General features: G+C 37.3%; 3 protein-coding genes and 1 long non-coding RNA gene across 4 annotated transcripts; 2 read left to right on the top strand and 2 right to left on the bottom strand.

Annotated features, from left to right (window-relative positions):
* The first annotated feature begins 4,391 nt into the window (after positions 1 to 4,391).
* Positions 4,392 to 17,630, top strand: LOC117989900 (DDB1- and CUL4-associated factor 12 homolog). The gene is made up of 10 exons (XM_034977294.2): positions 4,392 to 4,801; positions 6,193 to 6,349; positions 7,095 to 7,247; positions 7,836 to 7,957; positions 8,775 to 8,874; positions 11,038 to 11,188; positions 14,390 to 14,547; positions 14,988 to 15,144; positions 15,710 to 15,807; positions 17,007 to 17,630. The coding sequence occupies exons 1-10, from the start codon at positions 4,704 to 4,706 to the stop codon at positions 17,157 to 17,159; spliced, it is 1,347 nt and encodes a 448-aa protein (XP_034833185.1). The 5' UTR covers positions 4,392 to 4,703; the 3' UTR covers positions 17,160 to 17,630.
* Positions 17,631 to 17,913: 283 nt separating this feature from the next.
* LOC138403496 (uncharacterized) lies at positions 17,914 to 19,325 on the top strand. Its single transcript, XR_011237753.1, has 2 exons — positions 17,914 to 18,710; positions 18,805 to 19,325. It is a non-coding gene; the product is annotated as an uncharacterized lncRNA (long non-coding RNA).
* A 550-nt stretch (positions 19,326 to 19,875) lies between these two features.
* LOC117989898 (programmed cell death protein 7-like) lies at positions 19,876 to 23,839 on the bottom strand. Its single transcript, XM_034977290.2, has 4 exons — positions 23,114 to 23,839; positions 21,880 to 22,066; positions 20,971 to 21,193; positions 19,876 to 20,192 (listed from the first exon to the last, which is right to left on the bottom strand). The coding sequence occupies exons 1-4, from the start codon at positions 23,837 to 23,839 to the stop codon at positions 20,108 to 20,110; spliced, it is 1,221 nt and encodes a 406-aa protein (XP_034833181.1). The 3' UTR covers positions 19,876 to 20,107.
* Tbca (Tubulin binding cofactor A) lies at positions 23,661 to 25,191 on the bottom strand. The gene is made up of 2 exons (XM_034977291.2): positions 24,921 to 25,191; positions 23,661 to 24,020 (listed from the first exon to the last, which is right to left on the bottom strand). Exons 1-2 carry the CDS (start codon positions 25,127 to 25,129, stop codon positions 23,891 to 23,893), a joined length of 339 nt encoding a protein of 112 aa, XP_034833182.1. The 5' UTR covers positions 25,130 to 25,191; the 3' UTR covers positions 23,661 to 23,890.
* Between the last annotated feature and the right edge of the window lie 731 nt (positions 25,192 to 25,922).

Here is a 25,922-nt window from a genome sequence, read left to right as displayed (position 1 = left end):
CTGCGACCATTAAACAAAAACAGTCTAATAGCTTGTTCTGAATTGTACTTTATTTCATGAAACTTCATGAATTATATCCCATTTCGAAGTAGGTTAGCACAAAACCAAATAGCATTAGCTGCTTAAGCCGGAGCCATTGAGTTATACCACTATAACATAGAGCAGCAAACCTGATGATGAACCTTATCATCACAAAGATGTAAGTTAGGAACTCTATCTATTTTTTTTATCTTTTGTAGTATGGGCAGAACCAGTAAGGTGCATTGGGGTAATTCCGACAGGAATATCTATGAGATTATATCTCATTCTAACGTCTTCATTTCGGTTCTATAAAAATTTTGCTAATTATCCAAGAAAATGATGTTGAGGGTATTACAAAGCTATTTTGCACTTTTTTATTATTAAATAATTTATGATTACACAGAATATAAAAAATATATAGAACTATTCTCATATTAATTTTAGGTCAAAGTCAGGTTGGTCCTTATTCGTTCCTTTACTGCAGCCTTTACCCTAGTACGTAAAAGTACTAAAAGTATTAGTACATGTAGGGCAATTTCGTAAAACCTGCATCAATCATTATTACAATCTCAATTATTCTGATTGGCTGAATTTGTGCTATTCTTGTTGCAACAATGCATTTGTAGCCAATAGTGAGCGAGCATAAACCAATCAGAGGTGATTGCGATCGTGACATTGTAGCTGTCATTCTACCGCAATCGCGCAGCTGATTAAATGTCAATAAATTGCGCCAAAAAAAAAACTGCCCGACACTATCTGGTATTCTAGGAATAAAACAACTCTGTGGTTGTAGCATTAACAGTAAGAGTCGTAAAAACAAGCTTTTCCTCGTGCAGCTCGAATATTTTATAACTTGGTTTGCACTTTTATGATGACAGCTTGGAAAAAACCAAGCTTTAAATAAGGCGGCATATAACTTCATTAGCGGCAGGCTCCGGGTTCGATTCCCGGCAGGGTCGATTTGGGAATTTATAATTGGGATGATAACTATGTCAAAAATAAATAAGGAACTATTAAATAGAGGGTCTTCCGAAATTCGTAAAATTCACATCCGCTGTTAGTTTTAAGTTTGCTAACCATTTTACAAGTTACGTCAAACATTTATGACGTCACATCTATGTATTTCATACAAGCTCCCTTACTGGCGTTTTGACGTTTGATAAAAAGTCGCTGATTTGACTAGTAGTCGTAATCCCTTTTTCTGGCTTATCTGGCCAGAAAGAGAGCCGAAGCCTCCCTACCGCCAAAGGCGCTTCCGCCAAGCGATAAGCGTACCGATACGATGCCGCCTAAAAAAAAAATCGTCATCGTCGACGTCCACAGCTGGACATATATCTCTTGAAAGGAGTTCCACACGCCATGATCTTGCATCGCCGCGCCGGCCGCCATACAGCGCAGCGGCTCACCAGGTAATCTAAGCGCAGAGGGCTTATCAAATAAAAAATACCACTCACTGTGTATTGAGTCAAGCAAAGTTGCAAACAAAAGCTGGAGTAAATTATTTTTATGTGGAAAACATTTTCTAACAACTATTTCGTAGCTTGCTGCTGTAGCAAGCTACGACGCTTGCGAAGTGCTACGTATATTTACGTAGGCAGACTATTTTCTAAGCTTACCATCATGGTTGCTTTTGTCTGGTGGGAGGCTTCTGCCGTAGCCTTACAAATTGTTTTGACGACCTCCCTGGTGCACTGTGGTTTTATGATTAAGATGGTGAGTCCGGGTTCGATTCCCTGCACGGGTAATTTTAAATTAATAAATAAAGATATTTTATTTTATTATTTTATTTTATCTTAGACTGCATCATCACTTACCACCAAATGAAATCGCAGTCTTAAGTGCTAGCTGGTAATGGAATAAAAAAACCTTTTGGAGTTAGATTTTTCCCTCGTATCGTGATTTCAGTCCGCAATAACAAGGTCGTATGGGCCGTGTATAATGCCTTCATACGCATTTCAGTAAGAAGCTACTTGTTCACCTTTTATTCAAGGTAAGGAATAAAAGAAACCGGCGAGTTAGGCCCGCGCACCGAGGGTTCCGTACTACAATCGTATTTTATCGTCATTTTGCACGATAAATCAAAAACTATTATGCATAAAAATAAATAAAAAACTGTTTTAGAATGTACAGGTAAAGTCCTTTCATATGGTATACCCCACTTGGTATACCTAGTAATGTTACTTTATAAGTTGAAAATACTAATTATTTGTTCAAACACAATGTTTTTTATTTTATTTTTTGTGATGTGACCACAAATTCACGGTTTTCAGATTTTTCTCCTAATGTCTACTGTAAGACCTACCTACCTGCCAAACTTTATGATTCTAGGTCAACGGGAAATACCCTGTAGGTTAGACAGACAACAAAGTGATCCTATAAGGGTTCCGTTTTTCCTTTTGAGGTACGGAACCCTAAAAACGGACTATAACAACAATATGTCGAAGCTTGCAAGGGGAAACCCCGAGAGCCCGCGGTACCTAACGATAGGTCGTTAGCTTGACTCGGATATATGACCACTATTCGTTAGGTACATGTGGGATTTACTTTAAACTAAATATCAGTACCTACCCTTATTTATAATAAGGGTAGGTACTGATATTATGCGAAAATGTGTTTGTTTGTTGGTTTATGGGTTTGTTGGTAAGTCCTTCAATCACTTCACAACGGAACAATGGATAGACGTGAGTTGCGGGCATTAGTTAGTTTACTATAATATTTCACATTAGCTGATGCTCACGACTTGGACGCATGGATTTAGATTTTTTAAAATCCCGTGGGAACTCTTTAATTTTCCGGGAGAAAAAGCCTAGCCTATATCACTCTCCAGGTCTTTAACTATACCCATGCAAAAAATCACGTCAATCGCTTGCAAATTGAAGGACAAACCAACAAACAACACACACTTTCGCATTTATAATATGGTATTGATAATAAAATGTATTAAAGTATTAAACTAGTTGTTATAGGTGAAATAATAAGTAACTTCTAAGTATGAATGATAGTAACAAGTCAACGCTATGTTGAGGCTCGCAAGAGGAAACCCTGAGAGCTCGCGGTAACGAGCAGTCGTTAGCTCGACTCAGATATACGACCACTATTCTTTACTTGTGGGCTTTACTTCGTAATTGTACGATATTTTGCGTAATAAAATATAATAATATATTTAAGTATTAATATTGTTTATGCAAAGATAACTTATTTTAAAAAAACCTATATCCACAGTAGACTGACTATGTGACTATGAGTGACATCTAGCGATAAGAAGTCACAATCTGTATTTGAAGAGTCATTTGAGAAAGACGAAAAAGCGAACATTTGTGGTCAAAACTAGTCCATACATCTACCATGTTATCCTTTTCTTTACCATGTTAGCTTTTCCGCAAGCAACATTATGAAAGGATATATTTAGAGTTTAGACGTGTCATTTTAGTTTAGCTTAGAGATTGTGTACAACGGAATCAGCCACAATAGGCACTAAATTATTTTGAGATAGATTCATTTCACCTATTCATATCTAAAAACAGGATGAATTATTTGGATTTTATTTAAAAGCCCAACTTGTAAAATGTAGGTCAACCACTTTTATAAACTGGATTGATAACGGTGATTGTGCAAAATTGCAAAACGATTAGCAAAACCTGACGTCTGATATCAAAGCAAAGTGTATAGTCGTGTTTGGGAAAACGTAGGGAAAAGTTGTTTTAAAAGTCTAGGTAAACGAGAAAGCGTAATCACGATTGTTCTTCTATTGTTTTTTTTTTAATTTTGAGGTACCTAATAGGTTAGGTACTAACTATCTTTTTACAATCGATTGCGGTGGCTTGTTGGCCTGTGTTGTGGTCATATTTTGGTGATATTTTGTCTCAGGATGGTATTTTATGGTACTCTGTGTTCTCAGCTAAGTTCGGAGTGTAGAGGAGAAGCACGAATCACGATCTCCGTGTGTAAAAAGTGCCCGTTTACATTTAATATGCTAAATAAGGGTGGCGCTACAGTGGCTACTGTAGCCACCACAGATTAATAGGGATCACATCGTGCGGTTTTACAACCTCATATAGCATTGAGCGTGTTAACCGATCAACAATATTTGTATTAAACGTTTTTTGCAACTAAAGTTGCATTCCTTGTATGTATTCTTGAAAAAACCGGTTACACGATAAGGGACAAAAAATAGATCAGCTGCGTCTCTGTTTATCACATTAGTAACTTTATCTGTGCTCTCTTTTTAGTGTGAATGAGAAAGCAAACGTTCCTGTATCTACCTTTACTCTATCTACGTCAGTGAGCCACGTGACACCACCATAGACACTATTGTTTATATGTGGTTGACTTTTGTGTTTGACAACTTGACAACTTGTCATAAAGCCAATTTGGTTAGGTGTTGTCTGTGGTTTTTATCATTATTTTTGTGTTATTTTTATTGTAGTTGATTGCAATCTTGTAACTAATTTTTATATTTATTCTTATAATATTGAGATATTTTACTATAATGTGTAACTTTTAACAAAGTGCCCAATCTTATTGAAGTGAGTTAAATGTCCCCATGGTGGAAACCAGCACGCAATAATGAAACATGTCGCACTATGGATCAATGTACAACAGAACAAAACGAAAGTGACCAGTTGATCTTTCTTGTATTTAGTTAAATATATAGGCTTAGATTTTGTTAATTAGTTAATATAATGGCGCAAACCGTGAGACGTGCCATCGAGGGGAGGTATCCCTCTTGTTACCTCCCCAATAGGATAAAGGAAAGAAGAGCAAAAATGAGAGCGTTAAGGTGAGAACAATTTATTTCCATTGCGTACGTATTGCTAGGAATATCGATTTGGTGAAAAAAGCATTTTTTTAATATAGAACTGTAAAATAATGTTTTCTGGTCTCCTTCCAATGCAAGTAGCATAATTGTATTTTCAGGTAAATAAGTATATTTTTTGGAATAGATTAGCTATAATAATAATAATAGTGTTTTGTAAACATGTCTTAACTGTACACAATTTTATTATCTGAATTTTTTTTACTATAATATTTAGGTATACTATGAATTTTTGCACAAAAGAATAGCAAAACCTTGTCAAATATATTTTATCATGGCCTCTCAAAAATTATCTTGCACAATAAAATGAACAAATATAATCCTAACAAATTAGTATATAATATACTTTTACATATTGTATGAAGTTCATTGACATACATGCCATTCTAAATTTGCATATAAATGGAATTAATAATGTAAGTTGTTGCTTCATTTTTCTCAATTGTTTTGGTAAATATTTAAAACTTAGACTGCATTTACTACTAGATAAAATTGCAGTCAGGAACTAGCTTTTTATCTTCAAACTCAAACTCAAATTATCTATTCAGAATAGGTAAAATTTTATGCTTACTGATGGTCAAAATTTTAATTTGTAAGATAATATAGTGGTGATATATGTACTTAAAACTACAGCTACGAGGGTTCCAAACGCGCCCCGGTCTGAGAAGAGCCCACAACAAACTCAGCCGGATATTCATTTTATTATCACCACTTTACAAAATCACTTAAACTTATTAGAACTAACACAAAGCTGTTAAGCAACTCATTCCCAAGCTTTCTTATCATTCAAATAATCCTTAACATTGTAATAGGATTTTTCAATAAGCTTACGTTTTATGAAAACTTTGAACTTGTTGAGGAGGTTAACAACTGGAAGTACCAATTTAGACAATCAATAAGAGTAATTTATTACCTATTTTGAATAAATCATTTGACTTTGACTTTGACTTTGTACCACCCTACAGATTTCTTGACAGACACGACAGACACACAGACAATGAAGCGATCCTAAATAATAAGTAGACCAAAATCTTCAAAGCCCTTTGAAAACAATGGTACTGATTCTGAGCACAACCAAATTTTAGAGTATTCGCATCCTCTTCTTACTATTGTAATATGACAGACGCAGTTTGATGGTTTAAATTAAATTTTTAGATGGTAAAACCCATGATTTTAGTGCACAGTCGCGAGCCTACTGTTTAAATTTATAGGGTGCACTAAAATTTAAAGTCTTTAAATGTAAAGTTCATGTTCTGTCCCTTTTTAGCATTGTTAAAAAGAAAAGGATGCATATACTCTAAATTTAGTTTAGAGAAAGACAATAGAATCGGTGCCAATAACTATATATCTTCCAGGCTAGAGCAGCAGCGTAAGCCAGACAAGCCAGAAGACTTCGTGTGCTACTCGGATAGCGACAGTGAGGAGGAGACCCCCACTCAGCAGCACAGGATACTGTCCACCTCATACAACTTTGTGGATTATGTGCGCTCCAGGGAGATATTGGCCCCAGAAGTAGGAAATCCTTTTTTATTTTATTTACTAGCCAATGCCCGCGACTTCGTCCGCGTGGAAATACATTTTTCAAAATCCCGCGGGAACTCTTGATTTTCCGGGGTAAAAAGTAGCCTATGTGTTAATCGAGGGTATGATCTATCTCTATTCCAAATTTCAACCCTAAAAATCAAAAAATTCTTTCTCGAAATACATTTTATTTTTATAATTTTTATAGTGTTTTTTTACCTACACTTCAAGGAAATTACTAAATAATTTTAAATACATATCAAAAATTGCGTAACCGGCAAGATTCGAACCTGCTGGGTTCGCGCCCGACGCCTTGACCACGGTTTCGGTTACTGCCAGTGAAGAAATCTAAATATATAAAATGAAAAGGTGACTGACTGACTGACTGATCTATCAACGCACAGCTCAAACTACTGGGCGGATCGGGCTGAAATTTGGCATGCAGATAGCTATTATGACGTAGGCATCCGCTAAGAAAGGATTTTTGAAAATTCAACCCCTGACGGGGTGAAATAAGAGTTTGAAATTCGTGTGGCCCACGCGGACGAAGTCGCGAGCATAAGCTAGTTTGTGATATGTATGTTCAGTACTGAAGCGAATGTTAATGCCATCTAGTAGTGACACTTTGCGGTTATCGAAACTACTTTCAAATGCCCATATTACAGTGCAGCTCTTTGAACGAGAAATTACATTATTTGCTTTTTACTATAGTTTTAAAATACATTTTTCTTTCCAGCCGCGCTCTGTGGATCCGTCATACGCCTCCCGCCATATGCTTACAAACGACATGTTCCGCGAGTCGCCCGTCAACCTGGGCAACATGAACAAAGTGTTTTGTTCTCAGTGGCTGTCGGACAGACAGGTGGTGTTTGGCACTAAATGCAATAAGGTAAGTTCTTATCCCTGGCAAACTGCAGTTCAATGATTACTATTAATGATTACATTGCAGTGCAATGGTCTAGGAAGTGTTTCATGTAACGATATTTATATGTACAAATATGCATTAACTAACAGCTTTTATTTATATAACAGTTTTTTTTACCTATATTTTGTATAACGCGAACTCGCCATCCTCACATAAACTTCAACAGTTTCTAGAGGATGGCGAACTGTTTATTTTAAAATGTATTATTGAAATTTACGTGATCGTGACGTGACGTGACGTGTTGACTACACAAATTTTAAACCCCTATTTCACCCCCTTAGCAGTTGAATTTTCAAATATCCTTTCTTAGCGGATGCGTACGTCATAATAGCTATCTGCATGCCAAATTTCAGCCCAATCCGTCCAGTGTTTTGAGCTGTCCGTTGATAGATCAATCTGTCAGTCAGCTTTTGCTTTTATACAAATACGAATCATTTATTTGCACGATTGCATTTTATATATTTACAATAACATTTTTCGATTCCTTATTGCTAATACTATTTTGTTTTTACATTTGTAGATGTTTTTTCGAAATACCCTATTGTTTTGTAGCTAATGGTATACGACGTCCGCTCCCGCTCGCTGGACGCCATACCCACGCTGAGGCCGCGCGCGCCGTGGCCCGGCGCCGAGCACCAGACGGGTATACACGCCCTGCAAATTAACCCCTCAAGGTAAAAAATTCACGCTCACTTCGCTCGAACTCAAACTCAAACAATTTATTCACCGTACGATTTTAGTCCTTAACTAGCTCATGCTCGCGACTTCGTCCGCGTGGACTACACAAATTTCAAACCCCTATTTCACCCCCTTAGGGGTTGAATTTTCAAAATTCCTTTCTTAGCGGATGCCTACGTCATAATAGCTATCTGCATGCCAAATTTCAGCCCGATCCGTCCAGTAGTTTGAGCTGTGCGTTGATAGATCAGTCAGTCAGTCAGTCAGTCAGTCAGTCACCTTTTCCTTTTATATATTTAGATTTAAAGATGAACCGTACTTTTGACATGACAGTAGACATGGCGAAAGATATCTCAAAATGTATGCATTACCGATGTTTTAGACGACCGGAGGTCCTGGGATCGATTTCCGGCAGGAGCGATTGGAAATTTATATTTTCTAGAGTGTCTCTGGTCTTTTCTGAGGCTTCGGCCATGGCTAGTTACCACCCTACCTGCAAGGCCGTGCCGCCGAAATAATATGGTTCAGAGATAGTTTGCATCCCAGAAACATAAACTACTTTTTATCCCAATAAATAAAAAGCTCTCACTAGATTTTTAAATTTGGTTAAATGTGTGAGTTTTAAGAATCCTGTGGGAACTCTTTATTCTTCCCCCTGCCTATGTCCTCCCCCCGGGTGCAAGTTATCTCTGTACCAAATTTCATCAAAAATCAATGGAGCCTGAAAATCTATCTGACAAATAGACAGACGCATTCCTAGTATTAGTATGAAAATGGATAGGATAATAACTTATGCAATACTATTTATTTCAGAACTTTACTAGCGACGGGCGGTCGCAATTCCTGTGAACTAGCTATATACAGCCTGCCCACACTCGACCCTGTGTGTGTGGGAGAGGCGCACAGGGACTGGGTATGTGTGATTTGTAAACATTTCATAACCATAAAAAGTTGGCCCGAATGCATAAACGTAGAATCCACCTAAGAAAACACTTTGTAGTAGACCCACCATCTCCCATACATCATTGGGCCCAGAAATTGATGAACTATTACAAGTTCCAAATTAGTGTGATTTGTTAGATAAAAATATCTCCTTTAGACTGCTTTAGTTTCAGTTTGAGTGACTATTGCATAATCACAATATATGGGCTCAAAACCATGGTTAGGTTGTGTTAGATAACTGGTTATTTGAACAATATTTTTCGATTATCAATCAAGTAATAATACTTAGACGACTAGTGAACCGTTTTTTTTTTTTTTTTTTTTTTCTAAAGAATATTAGCCATGTTAAATGACTAATATTCCCCTTTCCCCTCCAACTAAGCGTCAAGCTTGTGCTAGGAGTAGGTACGACAATAGTGCAACGGGCGGGGTTTGAACCGTCGACCATTCGGTTTTCAGTCCACTCCTTTACCCGTTGAGCTATTGAGGCTCTTCTAAAATCGGTTTTCTTTAATTACATACAATAATCCAACAAAATAATACCAAATCCTACTGTACACCAGCGGCGAAGAGTCAATATAACACGATTCCTATCGGCTTCCCTTTAAGAATTGTCATAATATAGCGTAAGTAGGTACTATTCACATAAATTCCGTAATACGTTCGTAAATACAAAGGTTCGATCGTCACAAATGCTAATTTTTTTTTGTTATTAAGTACTCATTTAAGTTAAAAACATAACAGCTAATGTAAGTAACATACACCTACAGTCCTACACCGTACAAGCCGTAACATATCGGATTCCCTAGTTAGATTTTTGCTTAGTATTTATCTCTTTCATTTCCCTAGCGAAAGGGAAAGGAGCGAACTAGGTCTGTCTCGCTCTACGGTCGACTAATAAAGAGCACACCAATTTAATCTGGCCCAGTAGCGAATACGAATTTGGAACTCTGACAGGTCAGACAAATTTGACGTAAATAACTCGGTTGGATCCGAGTTACCCTATAATACCTCCAAATTAAAAATTATATTAATAGTATTGTTTTAACAGGTACATGCTACTATTTTGAGTATTTTGTATTTTGAAGGGTGATTTGATATTGATACATTTGTTTTTGTGAAGCGGCCATGCTTGTTTGTTTTTAAAGTTGTTAGTGGTGTTTTATTTTGATATAATAAATTGGGGATGTGATTTTAATAACTTATAAGTGTAAGTTCACGGTAATTTTGATTCAGTTTGGTAAGCCAAAATCAGAAATAGCCTTTATTCACATAGATTGTTGTTTAACAGATTTCTTGTTACGTAGGTAACGATAGTAATTTTTCTAAATTAAGTTTTGAAAACAAAAATCGAACAGCTGATATTCTTTTAGGTAAGTACGTTTCCGGCTTCCCTTTATCAGATTTTAACCCTTCGCCACTGCTGTACACCATCCCACTATACAATTACAGTGATAATCTGATAATCTCGACAAAAACAGACATTTTCGTTAATGTTTTCTATGTTTAGCAACTGTAAATTCAATATATTTTTTGTGATTTTGGTTTATCATAAAATAAACTATTTTTGCCATTTTTTTCTGTAACAAGACTATGCCCAAGAAGGCCCAAAACTGGTCGGTCTCCTTTGCGGAATAATAATATTATTATGCTTTTTTTTTCTAAAGTTTTAAACTCAAATATTATTTCGGAAAGAATACTACAACGACGACGACGACTTACGACATTTCATCACTTAATGCTATTGTTTGTAATAACTTACTCCGTCGATTAACAAATGTTTTATCTCTGGCCCCTGAAACAAGGCTTTTTTCAAAATGGCGGACTTGTATGTCTCACCAACGTTGATAGTATTCGAGTGTAGAAACACTTCCGCGTTATAGTAAACTGGATCTTAACTGCCTTGTTTTAAAGCTCAAGTTTGTTTACACATCTACAGCCAGCGCTCCAAGCGGAAACGTTGCGAAATTAAAATCAGTGGCATTGAATTTTGACTTCAATTCAAGGCTCTTTAGGTCCATTTTACGTTGACGGTATTGTGTTTCGACTCTCGAATTATAGCAACGTTTGGTGAGACGTAAAATCTTATACTAAGCGTACAGGTTCCATACAAAACTATGGTATATTTCCACAGATTTTGGATATGTGCTGGTTGGACGACGAATTCCTAGTAACGGGATCCAGGGACTCGAAACTAGCGCTGTGGCGCGCGCCGCCGCCCGCCGCGCAGCCCGAGCCGCACCACGGATATGTCTCCCCTGTCGCTTTGAGAGATTGTAAAGCTGGTAAGTAAAAACACAACTTTTGGGGAAGCTTCAGAGTCTTGATCACCGCCGAAAAGTTGCCGGCCTATCGGTGTTTTACAGGATATATTTCGGAGAGCGTGCTCAGGAGCTGTTCGATCTTGTCGCGCCCTCACCTTTCTACCGCCGTACCGCAAGACACCGGGCTGGTTTCCATCCCTATGTCGTCAACTTCGCGTACGAAACGCTTTGCGTCATCGTTCCTTATACGCATGGCTAGGGTCTGGAATACTCTTCCTAGATCAGTGTATCCTGCCAATTATAATCCGGGTATCTTTCAAACAAGAGTGAATAGGCACCTTCTAGGCAAACGCGTCCCATCTTAGGCCACATCATCACTTCCCATCACACGGAATGGGATGGAATATAACGAATAAAAAAAAATTACTATACTCTATCCACGGAGAGAAGTTAGTACAAGGCCCTCTCTGTTACGTTATCCCATACAAATGATAGAGGCAAAAATCTCAGTGGGCGTTAACCATTTTGAGTGATCGCAACCATTTACACAAACATGTTGTTGGTTTAAGGTTCCGTATCCGAAAGGTGCCAACGGGACCTAAGCCTTTGCTGTCTGTCTGTCCGTCTATCTGTCAGCAGGCTGTCACGTGAACCGTAGTTGGCCGTTTTCTATTGCCGCTAGTTAAAATTTTCAGAATGTGTATTTCTACTTGACGCCAGTTGAAATTTTCAGAATGTGTATTTCTATTGCCGCTAGTTTAAATTTTCAGAATGTGTATTTCTATTGCCGCTACTTGAAATTTTCAAAATGTGTATTTCTATTTGACGCCAGTTGAAGTTTTCAGAATGTGCATTTCTATTACCGCTAAACTAGCGGCACGCTATGATGGCCGGTTTGACGTTTGTCCGCTCATGAAGTTCCGTATTAATTGATAACGACTTTGAAGGAAATAATTGTATTACTTTATTGACGATAGTGATGTGCAGAGATTCATAAATTTTATCGAATGTAGTTTTAGGTTTAGGACTCAAAATTTATTTATTAAATTGATTTCTTAAATGTATACAAGTGTAGAAAAATCAGTTTGCACCATTTAAGGGGTGAATGTACTTGTGAATATGAACAATTTTCACTATGTGGACAAACCTCTGAAATCGCAAAAAAATATCAATAAATTTTTAAAAATGGAATCTAATACGATCGTCACATAGGATCGCTGGCTAGCACAACTACTACCTCCGGCAAACTCGCGTCAATGCTCAATGCAAAACAAAGCAGTTTCGAATTGACGTTGCTTCGAAAAGTATAAACTGTCAGTGCAATGCGATTGTGATATAGTTTTGACCTGGCTTTGGATTTCAAATATTGATACTGCATTACTGTTGACCCTTGCTCGTTAATTTGGACTCTGTTCAAGCCCTTTGTTGTGGATTTCGTCGATATGACCGAACGTACGCAGAGAACTGTTCTAAATAGTCAGACACGTGAGTTCCTAATACGCCTTCGTAACTATTTCGATCGTGAAGCTCAAAATGGAGGGCCAATTTTACCTATAACGTCAGTGGTTGAACGCGTAGCTGATGCGCTTAATATTGGACAACGAACTGTTAGACGGATAACTAAAAAAAAATATGGCGAGACTGGCACAGAAGAAAATAAACTTCACACACCAAAAAAGAGAAAACGAGCAAAACCAGTCGTAGGCATCGATAGCTTTGATGCCGATGCTATCCGAAGACATGTTTACGGCTACTATTTACAGAAGGAGTATCCAACAAGAAAAAAGTTGGTGCATTCACTGAAGGAAGCTGGATTATTCTTCGGTGGGGAAAGTTCTTTAACGAAGATTTTGAAGACCATTGGATTTCGATACAAAAAATGTAACAAACGCAAAATATTGATGGAAAGATTTGATATAGCGATGGCAAGGTATACTTTTTTACGGCAAGTGAAAGAAATCAAAAATTGGCAAAATGTTGTGTTCTTGGATGAAACATGGCTTAATGCTAACCATACTGTAGGCCGTTCTTGGAACGATGACACAGCAGCATCTACTTCCAAAGTTCCTGTAGGAAAAGGATCGCGACTTATAATTTGTCACGCCGGAACCATCAACGGGTTTGTCGAAGGTTCTCTCATGGCTTTTGCGTCAAAAACCACTGGAGACTATCATGAAGACATGAATGGAGAAAAGTTTACTGAATGGTTTACCTCAATGTTGTGTAGCCTCCCTGAACCATCTATTATAATTATGGACAACGCCCCATACCACTCGATGCAAATTGACAAGCCACCTGCCCAATCCCAAAAGAAAGCTGATATCGTCGCATGGCTTCGTAAAAATGGCGTAGATGCAAACATGAATATGTTAAAAGCGGAATTAGTACGTCTTTTAAAAGAAAACAAACCAACCAAGATCCGATACGTCATTGACGAAATAGCATTAGAACATGGGCACAGAGTTATACGGTTACCGCCTTACCATTGTGAGTATAATGCGATTGAGTTGGTGTGGGCTCAAATTAAGGGATATGCTGCAAGACACAATACAGAACCCCCATTTACCACAAAAAAATGCTAAAATTATTAGAAGAAGCTTGTGAACATGTGACTAAAGGAGACTGGGAAAAGGTTGTGAATAGAACTGTTAAATTAATAAGGGAAGATTATGAAAGAGATGTGAAAATAGATAATATTATAGAAAACGAACATATAATTATTAATGTATGTGATGATAGCAGTGACGACAGTGAAAATAGTAGTATGGACGAATCTGATTAATTATGGCCTTTTGTGGCACCTTTTTCGGTATCTTTTGTATTCATATGTTTCTTGTGTGCATATAAAGTATGTATATTCATTTTCGTTCAAATATTCAGTTCGTTCAAATAAATTAAATAAACATATACATTTTTGTTTTATTAAACCTATTTAATCAGGTACAAAAACAAAACTTAATTGTTTTTTGTTCGAGAATAAATTGACATTCCACATCACTATTGTAATGTGTCAAACCGGCCATCATAGCGTGCCGCTAGTGTAGTTTAAATTTTCAAAATGTGTATTTCTATTTGACGCCAGTTCAAGTTTTCAGAATGTGCATTTCTATTACCGCTACCACAACAAATAATAAAACATTCAAAAAGTTTATAAATATGGTACGGATCTCTTCGTCTGTGAGTCCGTCTCGCACTTGACTTATATGTTTGAAATTGTTGCAGGTCAAAAAGTCCGCGCGATCACGTTCAATGAGAAATGGCGAGAAATCGCCGCGTTAACTTTGAACGGGTACATACATGTATGGAACGCGGCGACGTTTCGCCAAACGCTGTCTCGCAAGCTGCCTTCTTGCCAGGACCTCGTCTGCCTCGCCACGCAGGTATGTACACCCACACCCACATAGACACAACCAACACTTCCACTTACATACACACGTACACACAACATCCACACAACATCCACACACACACGTCACACAACATAATTCACCTACACACTATCTTCTTCTTCATTCTGGGCTGGTTTCCGCACTTAAACGTTTCCGTCTGTTGTGCGTGCATCGCCCCTCCCCGCCGAAGTCTTCACTCCAGCCATTCAAGCTCGCTCCAGAAGCCGAGTAGACCGCCCAGGTTGCCGAGGGACCTACACACTATAACAACAAATTTAATTACACATGCAGTACACATCAACTTACACACACACGCACACACACAACACACATACACTAACTTAATAATATATCCAAAAGCTTTGACTCTAAAAACCTTTTATACATTTAAATTATTTCATTTGTTTTAAGTCAAATTTCTTATTTGTCAGGAAAGCGGTATCTATGCCATCGGTTGCAAGTCATACACCCTGCTGCTGGACTGCAGAACTCTGCAGTCGGTGAAGAAGATCACATCCCGGTACAACGGCTGCGGCATCCGCTCTGCTAGCTTTAGAGGCAACATGCTTACTATCGGCACGGGGCTCGGTAAGACAATCCTCATCACAACCCATAGCTGGCTCACAATGAGTATGGTTCTGCTTATAATGAGTATGGTTCTGCTCACAATGAGTGCGGTTCTGCTCACAATGAGTATGGTTCTTCTCACAATGAGTACGGTTCTGCTCATTATGAGTAAGGTTCTGCTCATTATGAGTATGGTTCTTACAATGAGTACGGTTCTGCTCACTATGAGTATGGTTCTGCTCACAATGAGTATGGTTCTTCTCACAATGAGTACGGTTCTGCTCATTATGAGTAAGGTTCTGCTCATTATGAGTATGGTTCTTACAATGAGTACGGTTCTGCTCACTATGAGTATGGTTCTGCTCACAATGAGTACGGTTCTGCTCACTGTGAGTACGGTTCTGCTCATTATGAGTACGTTTCTACTCACATTCAAAATCTGTAAAATTGTTGGACCGTGAAAAGCTGGCAGAGAGAGAATATTAATTATGATGGAATATGGATTCTATTCTACTATGGTAACCTTAACCTATCGGGGATGATTTAAATTTTTAATTTTACACTTGTTAATAATATATTGTTTCAGGCTTACTGATGTTCTACGATCTACGAGCGGGCAAATACTTGGAAAGTAATATCCACTCCTGCAAGACCGTCACATTGAAAGCTTCTAGGGGATATGTGGTGAGTCTTATCTTCTATACATAAAACACAATACCGTTTGTCAGTTAAACCTACAAATTTGAAATTCGAAAGAAATTCCTTGAATACCGTAACCCTCACCAAGGAAAATTTTTGAGAAATTTCTATGGGATTTTAAAAAAAATTACGACTTTCCTAGCGCAGTTGTATGCGCTGTGGGATAAGTCCCGGGTTCGATTCTTTAAATAAATTTATATTTTCTTAATTGTCTGGTCTGGTTTGGTGGGAGGCTTCGGCCGTGGTTTGTTACCACCCTACCGGCAAAGCCGTGTCACCAAGCGATTTAGCGCTCCGGTACGATGCCGTGTAGGGGTATGAGGTTTAATGAAAATAAAATAATAAAATAGAAATCTTTTTTTATTCGAATAAACTTTTACAAGTACTTTCGAATAGTCGGATGCATCTACCACTGCTTCGGAATGCCCTTCCTACCGAGAAGAACCAGCAAAAAACTGCCATACTCCTAAGTTAGCCCGCTTCCATCTTAGACTTAGATTATAAAAAAAAAAAAAAAAAAAAAAATATTATTATTCCATCTTAGACTGCATCATACCTTACCATCAGGTGAGATCGCAGTCATGGGCTAACTTGTATCAAATTTTTAATAGAATAGAATAGAATGTTTTTTTATTCATGTAAACTTTTTAAAAGTGCTTATGAATACTCAGGTAGTTTTAATTTACCACTGGTTCGGAATGCCGTTCCTACCGAGAAGAACCAGCAAGAAACTCGGCGGTTGCTCTTTTAAATTTTATTTTAAACTTTAAATTTTAAATTTTTTAAATTTTATTTTTATTTTAGGCAGAATTTGGCTGTACCTTTTTGTTTTGTAATATCTGCACTGTTTACCCATATTCGCAATAAAGAAATTTGAATTTGAATTTGAATTTGAATTTGAATTTAATAAAAATTAACTGGTCAAGTGGACTGACTGACTGGCTGAGACTGGGACTATTATTAAGCTTCCGCCGTCCGTCTGTCTGTATGTGGGCTGTAACTCGTAAACCATCCTTATTGCCTATACATCTATTAAGGTAGAGAGATGAAATTTTCACAGAATGTGTATTTCTATTGCCGCTATAACAACAAATATAAAAAAAGTTTTAATGGCTCCCATGACAATTAAAAAGCATAATAAATATTATTTCAACCCGGTTTTTGAAATTACTTGTTTTATCCAGTTCCCAGACGAGGAAGCGGACGGTTTCAACCAAGTGAAGTACGTGCCAGCGATCTACACGCACTGCTACGACGACAGCGGGACTCGCATATTCACCGCGGGGGGACCCCTACCCGCGCCGCTCATTGGCAACTACGCGGGCATATGGCAATAATGACTAGTGGACGCCCACTGCTGGACATAGGTCTCTCATAGAGTCCTACACTCCATAGTCTTCAGTAAAAATCTATCAATCAATCAGCCTGTTTGCGTCCACTGCTGGACATAGGCCTTCCCAAGAGCACGCCACCACACACGATCCTCTGCCTTCCTTATCCACCCACTTCCCGCTATCTTCCTAAGGTCGTCAGTCCAGCGGGTTGGAGGTCGTCCCGGAGGTTGAGCAAAAAATCTATACCAAAAACTATCTCTTTAAGAGCTCATAAAAGTTGGAATTCGTTCATACATCTACAGCCAGCGCTTCAAACGGAAAAGTTATAAAAATAAAATCTGTATTATTGAAAAAACTACCTTAAGAATATCACTTTTAGGTCCATTTTACTCTGACTCAAACAAGCGGACCACGTGAAGTACGTCTCTCATAGAAAGTCCCATACTTCACGGTGTTCAATCTACTGACAAAATCAAAATTAAAAAATCAAAATTTATTTGAAGGTATTTCATGAAGGACATAAGTGTCGAATTAGTAAGGTGAAATGGCAGGACATGTCTGTCGCAGAACCGATGGCCGCTGGGGCAGACGTGTTCTGGAGTGGAGACCGCGTATCGGCAAGCGCAGTGTGGGACGACCTCCAACCCGCTGGACTGACGACCTTAAGAAGGTAGCGGGAAGTGGGAGGATAAAAAAGGCGGAGGTGGCGCGCTCTCGAGAAGGCTCATGTCCAATGGTGGACGCAAATAGGTTGATTGCTTGAAATAGTGTCTCTTATACTACGTCTGTGACTCTACCACTGGTTTGGAATGTAAATTCTACTGAGAAAAGCCGGCAAAAAACTCGGCAGTTGCTCTAAGAGTTGCCCGAAAAAACAAAATCATAATAATTACGGTGCGTGTGATGCGTAAAAAAAAACATTATAAAAATTACTGCCTATTTAGAAATGTTTAGGCCCATGTACATAATATTTTGTAATAAAAAAAAATATATAATATTGGGAAAAAATTGTACAAAAAAATTAACGAAAACGTTTTACTGAGTAGGTTAGATGTCGCTAGCAAAAATTGTTTGTTTTTAATCGAATTGAGTAATATCTGATTAATTACTTACTCATACGAGAAAGTCTCAAACGTACGCTCATACATACATATTGTATAAAATCCTATTGGTAAATTGGCACAAAAAAAATAAAAAATTGTACTTATGTAATCGAAAAAATGAACTAAAAATTAGCTGCAGCTATATTCTGTATATAAACAAGTCACATATGATAGAATTTTATAAACTAAACTGTATTTTACAGTATTTAGGGCTGATTATTTATTCAATTAAATCTATTTTATGTAGTGAGATTGCAGTCAAGGGCTACCTTGTATAATTATGAATTTTTAAAAAATATCGATATCTGCACCTTGCGCAGATGAAGCTGTAAAAATCTTTAGAATAACTTGATAAGGGAATATTAGAACATGGGCAAAAATGTATGGACCCTGGTTCTCCAAATTCCTCCAAATACCTCCACAGTGTTCAAATTTATGGTTTCGGTGGCAGGTTAGCCCGCTATCATCTTAGGCTGCATCATCACTTACCACTAGGTGAGATTGCAGTCAAGGGCTAACTTGTATCTGAATTTTAAAAAAAAAAGATAGATGCATTTGACGATTCAAATGTACCTACTTGTAAAAGTTTAATTGAATAAAAAATATTTCTATTCTATTCTATTCCATTTGAAAGGTTTTGAGGTTGAATTCCTTTGGGTACCGACTCCAAAAAATATTACTATAGAACTACAATAACTCTTTTATACATAATATATTAGGTAATAAATTAAATTATTTTTCACTTTTTAGTGTTGATGGTTATTGAAGTCGGTTTTTTTTTTAAAAAAATTATATAGTTATTTATTCAAGCGCAACTCATTTCAACCAATTGTAACGAATAAATCTAAATCTACTTATATCCGCGAATTTCTCGTCAGTGTGATAACCGCCTTTAATATTATTGTAAAAAATAGGCATATTAAAACAAAATATTTTACTGGACGTAATTTTAGTAACGTTTCCTAGATTATTGTGTTCTTCCTTTTAAATTGATAAGTATACCTTACCATATTTTAAAGCTACTACCTATTGTAAATTTTTAATAAATTAATTTTCAATTTACATACTTTATGTGTATTTTTTGTCTTTCTTCCTTTTTGCAAAGTTCTACATTGAGGTACCTACCAGTCATGGATGTAATAAATAATAACGGCCGAAATAAATAATGATTAATGGTACTAGTTATTCAATCCTGTCTGTTCACCTTTCTTCGACATTGAGTTAGCTAATGGGCAGAGGGCACACGCCCTATCAGAACGGAACAGCTGATGTTTTTTGTCTATAGACCGGACCTAATGTCGCAGGTTATTATTACTAGCTGATGCCCGGGTGGATTTAAATTGTTAACAATCCTATGAGTGTAAAAACTGATTTTCCGGGATAAAAAGCAGCCTATGTGTACTCCGTCCTTTCAACTATCTCTATGCCAAAAATCAAGTCGATTAATTGCTTAATTCGGGCGTGAAGGAAGGACAAACAAACGCATTTATAATATTAGTATAGAAGTATAGATAGTACCTATACAGATTTGCATTCCCATTATGTCTTATGCCATTTTTCATACAATGGCTGATCTTTTTCGATTTTTAATTTTTTTGGGACAATAAAAAGCCAAATTATTACAAAAACAATTTATTCCGAAGCATAAATGCGTACAAAACAAAATTAATTGATTTACACAAACTAGCGTATAAAAATATAGTAAGCTCCGCATCGCAAGTATAGTACGCGACAAGTCGAGATGGCATCGGGGTGGGTCACCCCGCACTAGCCCAGTACGGGTGACATGCGGGTATATGAGGCGTCCCCCCATCTCATACCCCGATTGCCATCTCGACATGTCGCGTACTAAGTAACCGGGTTGGGGACCACCCACCCTATAGGGAGGGGGGACGACCCCATGCTATCATCTATATAGCTATCCCATTGCGATCTGAAACAAAACAATGACAAAAATTATATTTAAAGCCTGACCAGAAAAATAAAATATAAAGCGTAAAATTTAACTCCTCACGGTGCATTTTAACTATATTATGACGTATCAAATTTTATGTCAAAAGTACGATTTTAGTCCTTATTTCAAAGGTGAATGTACTTTTGACATGACAGTTGACACATACGAGTTAGAATGGCGCGTGAGGTGTCAGGCTGTCTCAGTTGAAAAAAAAACACTGTACAGTGGCGACAAGGCTATCTTGGCGCGTGGCGAAAATCGGAACTAACGTCGCCTTGTTTGAATATTCTAAGTCTTTGTTCTCCAACGGCGCCCCCCTGCCAATGTCATTCAAGTGCCAAGAAAGCTATGTCGCACTGTACATTGCTTCCACTTTCATAATGCTACAGTGCGACAAGGTTCTCTTGGCACTTGAATGAGACTGACAGGGGGCGCTGTTGGAGAACAAAGACTTAGAATATTCAATCAAGAACAAAGGGGACACTTGACGGCAACGTTAGTTCCGATTTTCGCCACGCGCCAAGATAGCCTTGTCGCACTGTACATATGGAAAAGGATAGCACTAGATTTAGATCAATTAAGTTCAGTTCAGAGATATGTATAGTTCGCGACAGGTCGAGATGGCAATCGGGGTATGAGGCGGGGGGACGCCCCGCACACCCGGACGTCACCCGCGCTATCCCGTACCTGGTTAACTTCAACCAACCATCTCGACCTGTCGCGTACTATATACAACAGAATTTGTCACAATACATACCTAACATGAATAAATCTCGCCAAATCCCCATGGAAATCAACTTGAGGGTTCACATCTGCACCAAACAGCACCCGCCGCCATTTCACCAAGTTCCCTTTGACCTCTAACTCCTTGAACGTGGAGGAGTCACTCAGTTTGTTGCTCTGTTCCAACTGAGCTCTTGATTCCCGTTCTTCCTCCTCATAATTTGACAGCTTGTGTTGCCATAACTTTTTGATTTGATCTATCAAGTGAATAGAACGTTTTAATTTTACCCGCTTTCATTGCAATCATCATCATCATCATGATCAATCGATCGCCTACTACAGAGCACAGGTCTCTTCTCAGAGTGAGAAGGGTTTTGGCCATAGTCTACCACGCTGGCCAAGGGCGGATTGACAGACTTCAAACACCTTTGAGAACATTATGGAGAACTCTCAGGCATGCAGGTTTCCTCACGATGTTTTCCTTCACCGTTAATGCAAGTGATATTTTAATTATCTAAAAACGCACATAACTCCGAAAAATTAGAGGTGCGTGTCCGGGATCGAACCCCCGACCTCCGATTGGAAGGCGGACGTCCTAACCACTAGGCTACCACAGCTTGATCATTGAAATAAATCGCACTAATTAATCGCATTATATGTGCTAAAGTTTGTATGTATATGTGAGTGTATATGTATATTTTGATCGTTTACAAAGTTGGCTTGATGCTTGAGTCATGCATTTACGTGCTTGACGAGTGATTGATGCGATTTTATATTTTTCTTCAAGCGACGTTCGACTTTTCTCATACTTCAAATATGAGAAAAGTGCCGTTTGCTTGATCAAGCCGCTTGACGGGCGCATCAAGCGGCTTGATCAAGCAAAACAAATCTATGTGCTTGACGGTCAAGCCGCTTGACCATCTCGAAAGCTCTATATGCTTACCAATACTATTTTGAAAAGCAATAGTCTCAGCTTCAGAAACGTCTTGCCCTCTCCCTCTAGCGGTGTTCTGTCTCGCTCTCCTCAACTTCACAAGAGCGTCCAACTTTGCTATGCTCTTTTTAGCATCATGTTTCTTTCTTATCACTTCTTTTAGAAGAATATCTGCTTGGATTTTGGCTTCTTCTTGCTGTAAACGTTTTTAATCAATTTTTGTAATTTTTGAGGTCATCTAATATTTTACTCAAAATAAGATAAATTTCAAAAAAAGAGTGCCTAGATGGCAAAAAAAGTGGTTGTTTAGGCACACCACATACTTTGCTGTTCTGTACCATCATACAAGAAATAACACTTTTTTTTTTGTGTAACATTTAAACCAAATTATGTAAGCCAGGTTTTCGGATTTTTCACTTTACTTGTGCTATAAGACATTGTTACCTGCCTTTCATGATTATAGGTCAATGGGGAGCACCCAATAGGTTTTGATTCCCCTTGTCTTAACAGATGCTACAGACAGAAAAAGAAGTGACAGAGAATGACGACAAAGTGATCCTATGAGGGTTTCTTTTTTCCTTTTGGGGTACGGAACCCTAAAACATAAATGAAATCTGAAAATCTTTTCTTAATGGGCATAACAAAACCTTTTTAGGTAGATACTTGCAAACTAGACCCTGCAGTTGGGACTTGTACATTAATAATAGGGTCTTGGACTGTTGTAATAAAATAATGTGATTTTTTGTATAGTGGTAGTTTATAGGGCTAGAATTCATTATTAAAGAAAATAATTTAAAAAAATCATGATTTTTATTTATTTTTACCATGAACGTCACGCTGTAGCTGTACGGAAGGTGTATAATGACGTCACAATCCATAAACGTCAATGTTTTTCAATTTTTTAACATAAAATAGAGTAGGTAATTTCTGCGGGAAAATATTTTTGTTAAAATTATTATATGTTAAAAAATTGAAAAATATTTGTCGTTCACGCCTTGTGACGTCATTAATCGCTTTCCGTACAGTGTGACGATAATAATAATTGAAAATGAAAATGAATAAAAATAATGTTTATATTAGTACTTATAGACATTTAGATATGAATAAAGTTCGTTGATAAATCAAATCATGTTTTTTTTTAAATTATTCTTGAATAAACTACTGCTATACAAAAAATCACTTCATGTTATTACTCCAGTCCAAGGCCCCATTATGATGTCAGTCAATATAAATATAGATTTACCTGTTTAGCCTTCTGAATATCATCTTTTATCTTCTGCAAATTCTCATCAATCTTGCGCGATCTCTCTTCTAATTCCTTTATTCTTTCCTTCTTCTCTCTTTTCCTCTCTTCTTTAAGCCTTTTCAAACGTAACCTCTTAGCTGTTCTTTTGGCAATTAGTTTCCTGCTCATATCTAGGTATGAACTGCTCAATTTTGATATCATATGTTGTATAACATTTTTGTTTGCTTTTATACTTTTCAGAGCTTCCGTCCATTCTTCTTCTGACGACGTATCAATGTTTGAAGATAACTTTCCCTCTTGTGCTTTTAAATCGTTCAGTGAAAGAACTAATTCATACAAAGTTTTGTGGAGTTGAGAAACATGAGAAAAATTAACCTTTGGCTTAACTTTGTAGGGTATGCGGATTTCGAGTTTTTTAACATATTCTTGATCTGTTAATTCTGGAGTAAATGAAAATGGTGTTACCGGAGGTGGAGGGGGTGGGGGTAGAGGGGAATGTGCAGGATTACAGGTTACTAGAGGTGGAGGTAGAAGTGAATGTGCAGGATTAGGGGTTATTGGAGGTGGAGGAGGTGGGGGTAGAGGTAAATGTGCAGGATTAGGGGTTACTGGAGTTGGAGGGGGTGGGGGTAAAGGAAAAGGTGCAGGATTATTTTGAAAATTTTGCTTGTTATTTTGGAATGTAAAATTGCTTCCTTTATAAAAGCTTGGTGTATACGACATGATTATTATAATTAATATAAATATGTAAAGGTATATGTAAAGTTGTATAGATTATGATGATTCGGGCAATTGAGGCTCAGCGTCTTTTAATACTTGCTCGGCCGCTTTGTAGTCCTCGTTCTCTTTGAGGTCTTGTTCTGTATTTAATATGTTCTTGAGATCTGCAAATGCCTTCGCTAACCTGAAATAAAAATGAAACAGTTTAGAAATTCATAGAAAGGACTAAAAATAACTAGCATAAAGAAAAGTAGATCAAAATCCCATAGATTAGTAAAATGCATTCCAAAACCTGGTTGAGATTATATTATGAATTATTATTATTTTATTGAAGGTGGCAATTGGCATACTTATTGCATAACTAGATAATGCCCGCGACTTGTTCCACGTGGTTTTAAGTTTTTAAAAATTCTGTGGGAGCTCTTTGGTTATCTGGGATAAAAAGTAGTCTATGTCCTTTCCAGGGATGCAAGTTATCGCTGTACTAAATTTTGTCAAAATCGGTTGAACGGATGGGCTGTGAAAGGCAGCAGAGAGACAGACACACTTTCGCATTAATTATAATATTAGTATGGATAGTGCAGGCAGCATATTATAGCAAAATAAAAAAACTAGTAATTAATTTTTATTGATATATAATAGGTAAGTACCTATATAGTCCGAGACAGGTTCTGATGGCAATCGGGGTATGAGGTGGGGGACGCCCCGCACAGCCCCCGTGCTAACCAAATGTGGGCGAGCGGGGCTGACGTGCGTTCCCTTCCCGATTGGCATCTTGACCTGTCGCGTACTTTATATAGGTCTTACTTATAATCACCAAGTGATTCAGAAATCGCCGTAACTCAAAATTCTTTATCTTAAAACGAATGATAAGATATGATATGATATAGGTACTTACCTATTTACTACACAATATTAAACTACTATAAGCGATTACACAAAGTTTAGCATAAATTATTACCTCCAAATTTCAAATCACCTGCCATTATCATAATCAATATCTCTGTAAATACGATAACTGGACGAAAAATACACCTTGAAAGACCTCCCCGAAGCGTAAATTTAAATTTAGAACATAACTCACCGCCGCTGGCAGTCTGGTACCATCATAAGCGACTCCTGAAGGACCTCCTCCTGCTTTCTTATGTTATGCTCGTCTTGCCCTTCGTCTTTTATCTTTTGTATCCTAGCCTTTTGCTGTTCAGCCTCCTTCTCGTAAACAACTTTCTCCTTGGCAATGCGTTTAACTACGCCAGTTTTGATCTTTATTTGCCTGATGCGGGGATCTGCCATCGTGAAAACACGCTCGCTTGCTCTTTTAATTTTTGTTTTTCGAAAAATGAATCATATTAATAATTCATAGCAAGTATCAATGTTTCCACTCACGGTTTTTATTTTACCCTAGTTTCTATAGGAATTCGCCCTAAATTAACCTAATTTTTTTATATAAATACATAGGTACCGCGATTTATGGCGCTTAATTATTATTATAAAGAACTTGGTAGGTACATAGGTACATTGTTTTACGTTTTGAATTGTTTTTCGTAAAATAATGTAAAGACCTAGTTTTTCAAACACTAAATCATATCAAATGAACTCTAATAATTTATTATCAAAAATTATAGGTAGTGCTATTCTTTGTGATATATATATGTAAAACCACCAAAAATATTTAACTTTTGGTTACAAAAACCAAAAAAAAATTATAGTACGGGTGGACCTGCACTTCTCCAAGAAATTGTAACACACTGACAAATACTTTGACCTTCTTAATAATAATTTTCTACCAATAGATAATGTATTTTGGATGCATTTGGTAGATATTTTTATGCATGAAATGTTTCATAAACATACAAGATTTTTTATTAGTTTGTCCGTATTAGTGGAAAAAATCAAATTAAGGGTAGCTACATAAAAAAGCCTGTTAAGCCGTACCTAATATTAGTCGTTACACCCTAAAATAGGGCGAAATCCCTAAAAGTGGTAACACTGGTAAGCACATTTGACATTGACAAATGACAATGACAGTAGACTGACGTTGACATGTGTCTACAGAATATCAAAGATTTATTTTTAATTGTCTTCA

Source organism: Maniola hyperantus, chromosome 17, assembly GCF_902806685.2.
Source record: "Maniola hyperantus chromosome 17, iAphHyp1.2, whole genome shotgun sequence".
Taxonomy (NCBI): Eukaryota; Metazoa; Arthropoda; class Insecta; order Lepidoptera; family Nymphalidae; genus Maniola; species Maniola hyperantus.
The sequence above is the reverse complement of the archived record's forward strand: the minus strand, read 5'-3'. Positions and strand labels throughout refer to the sequence as shown.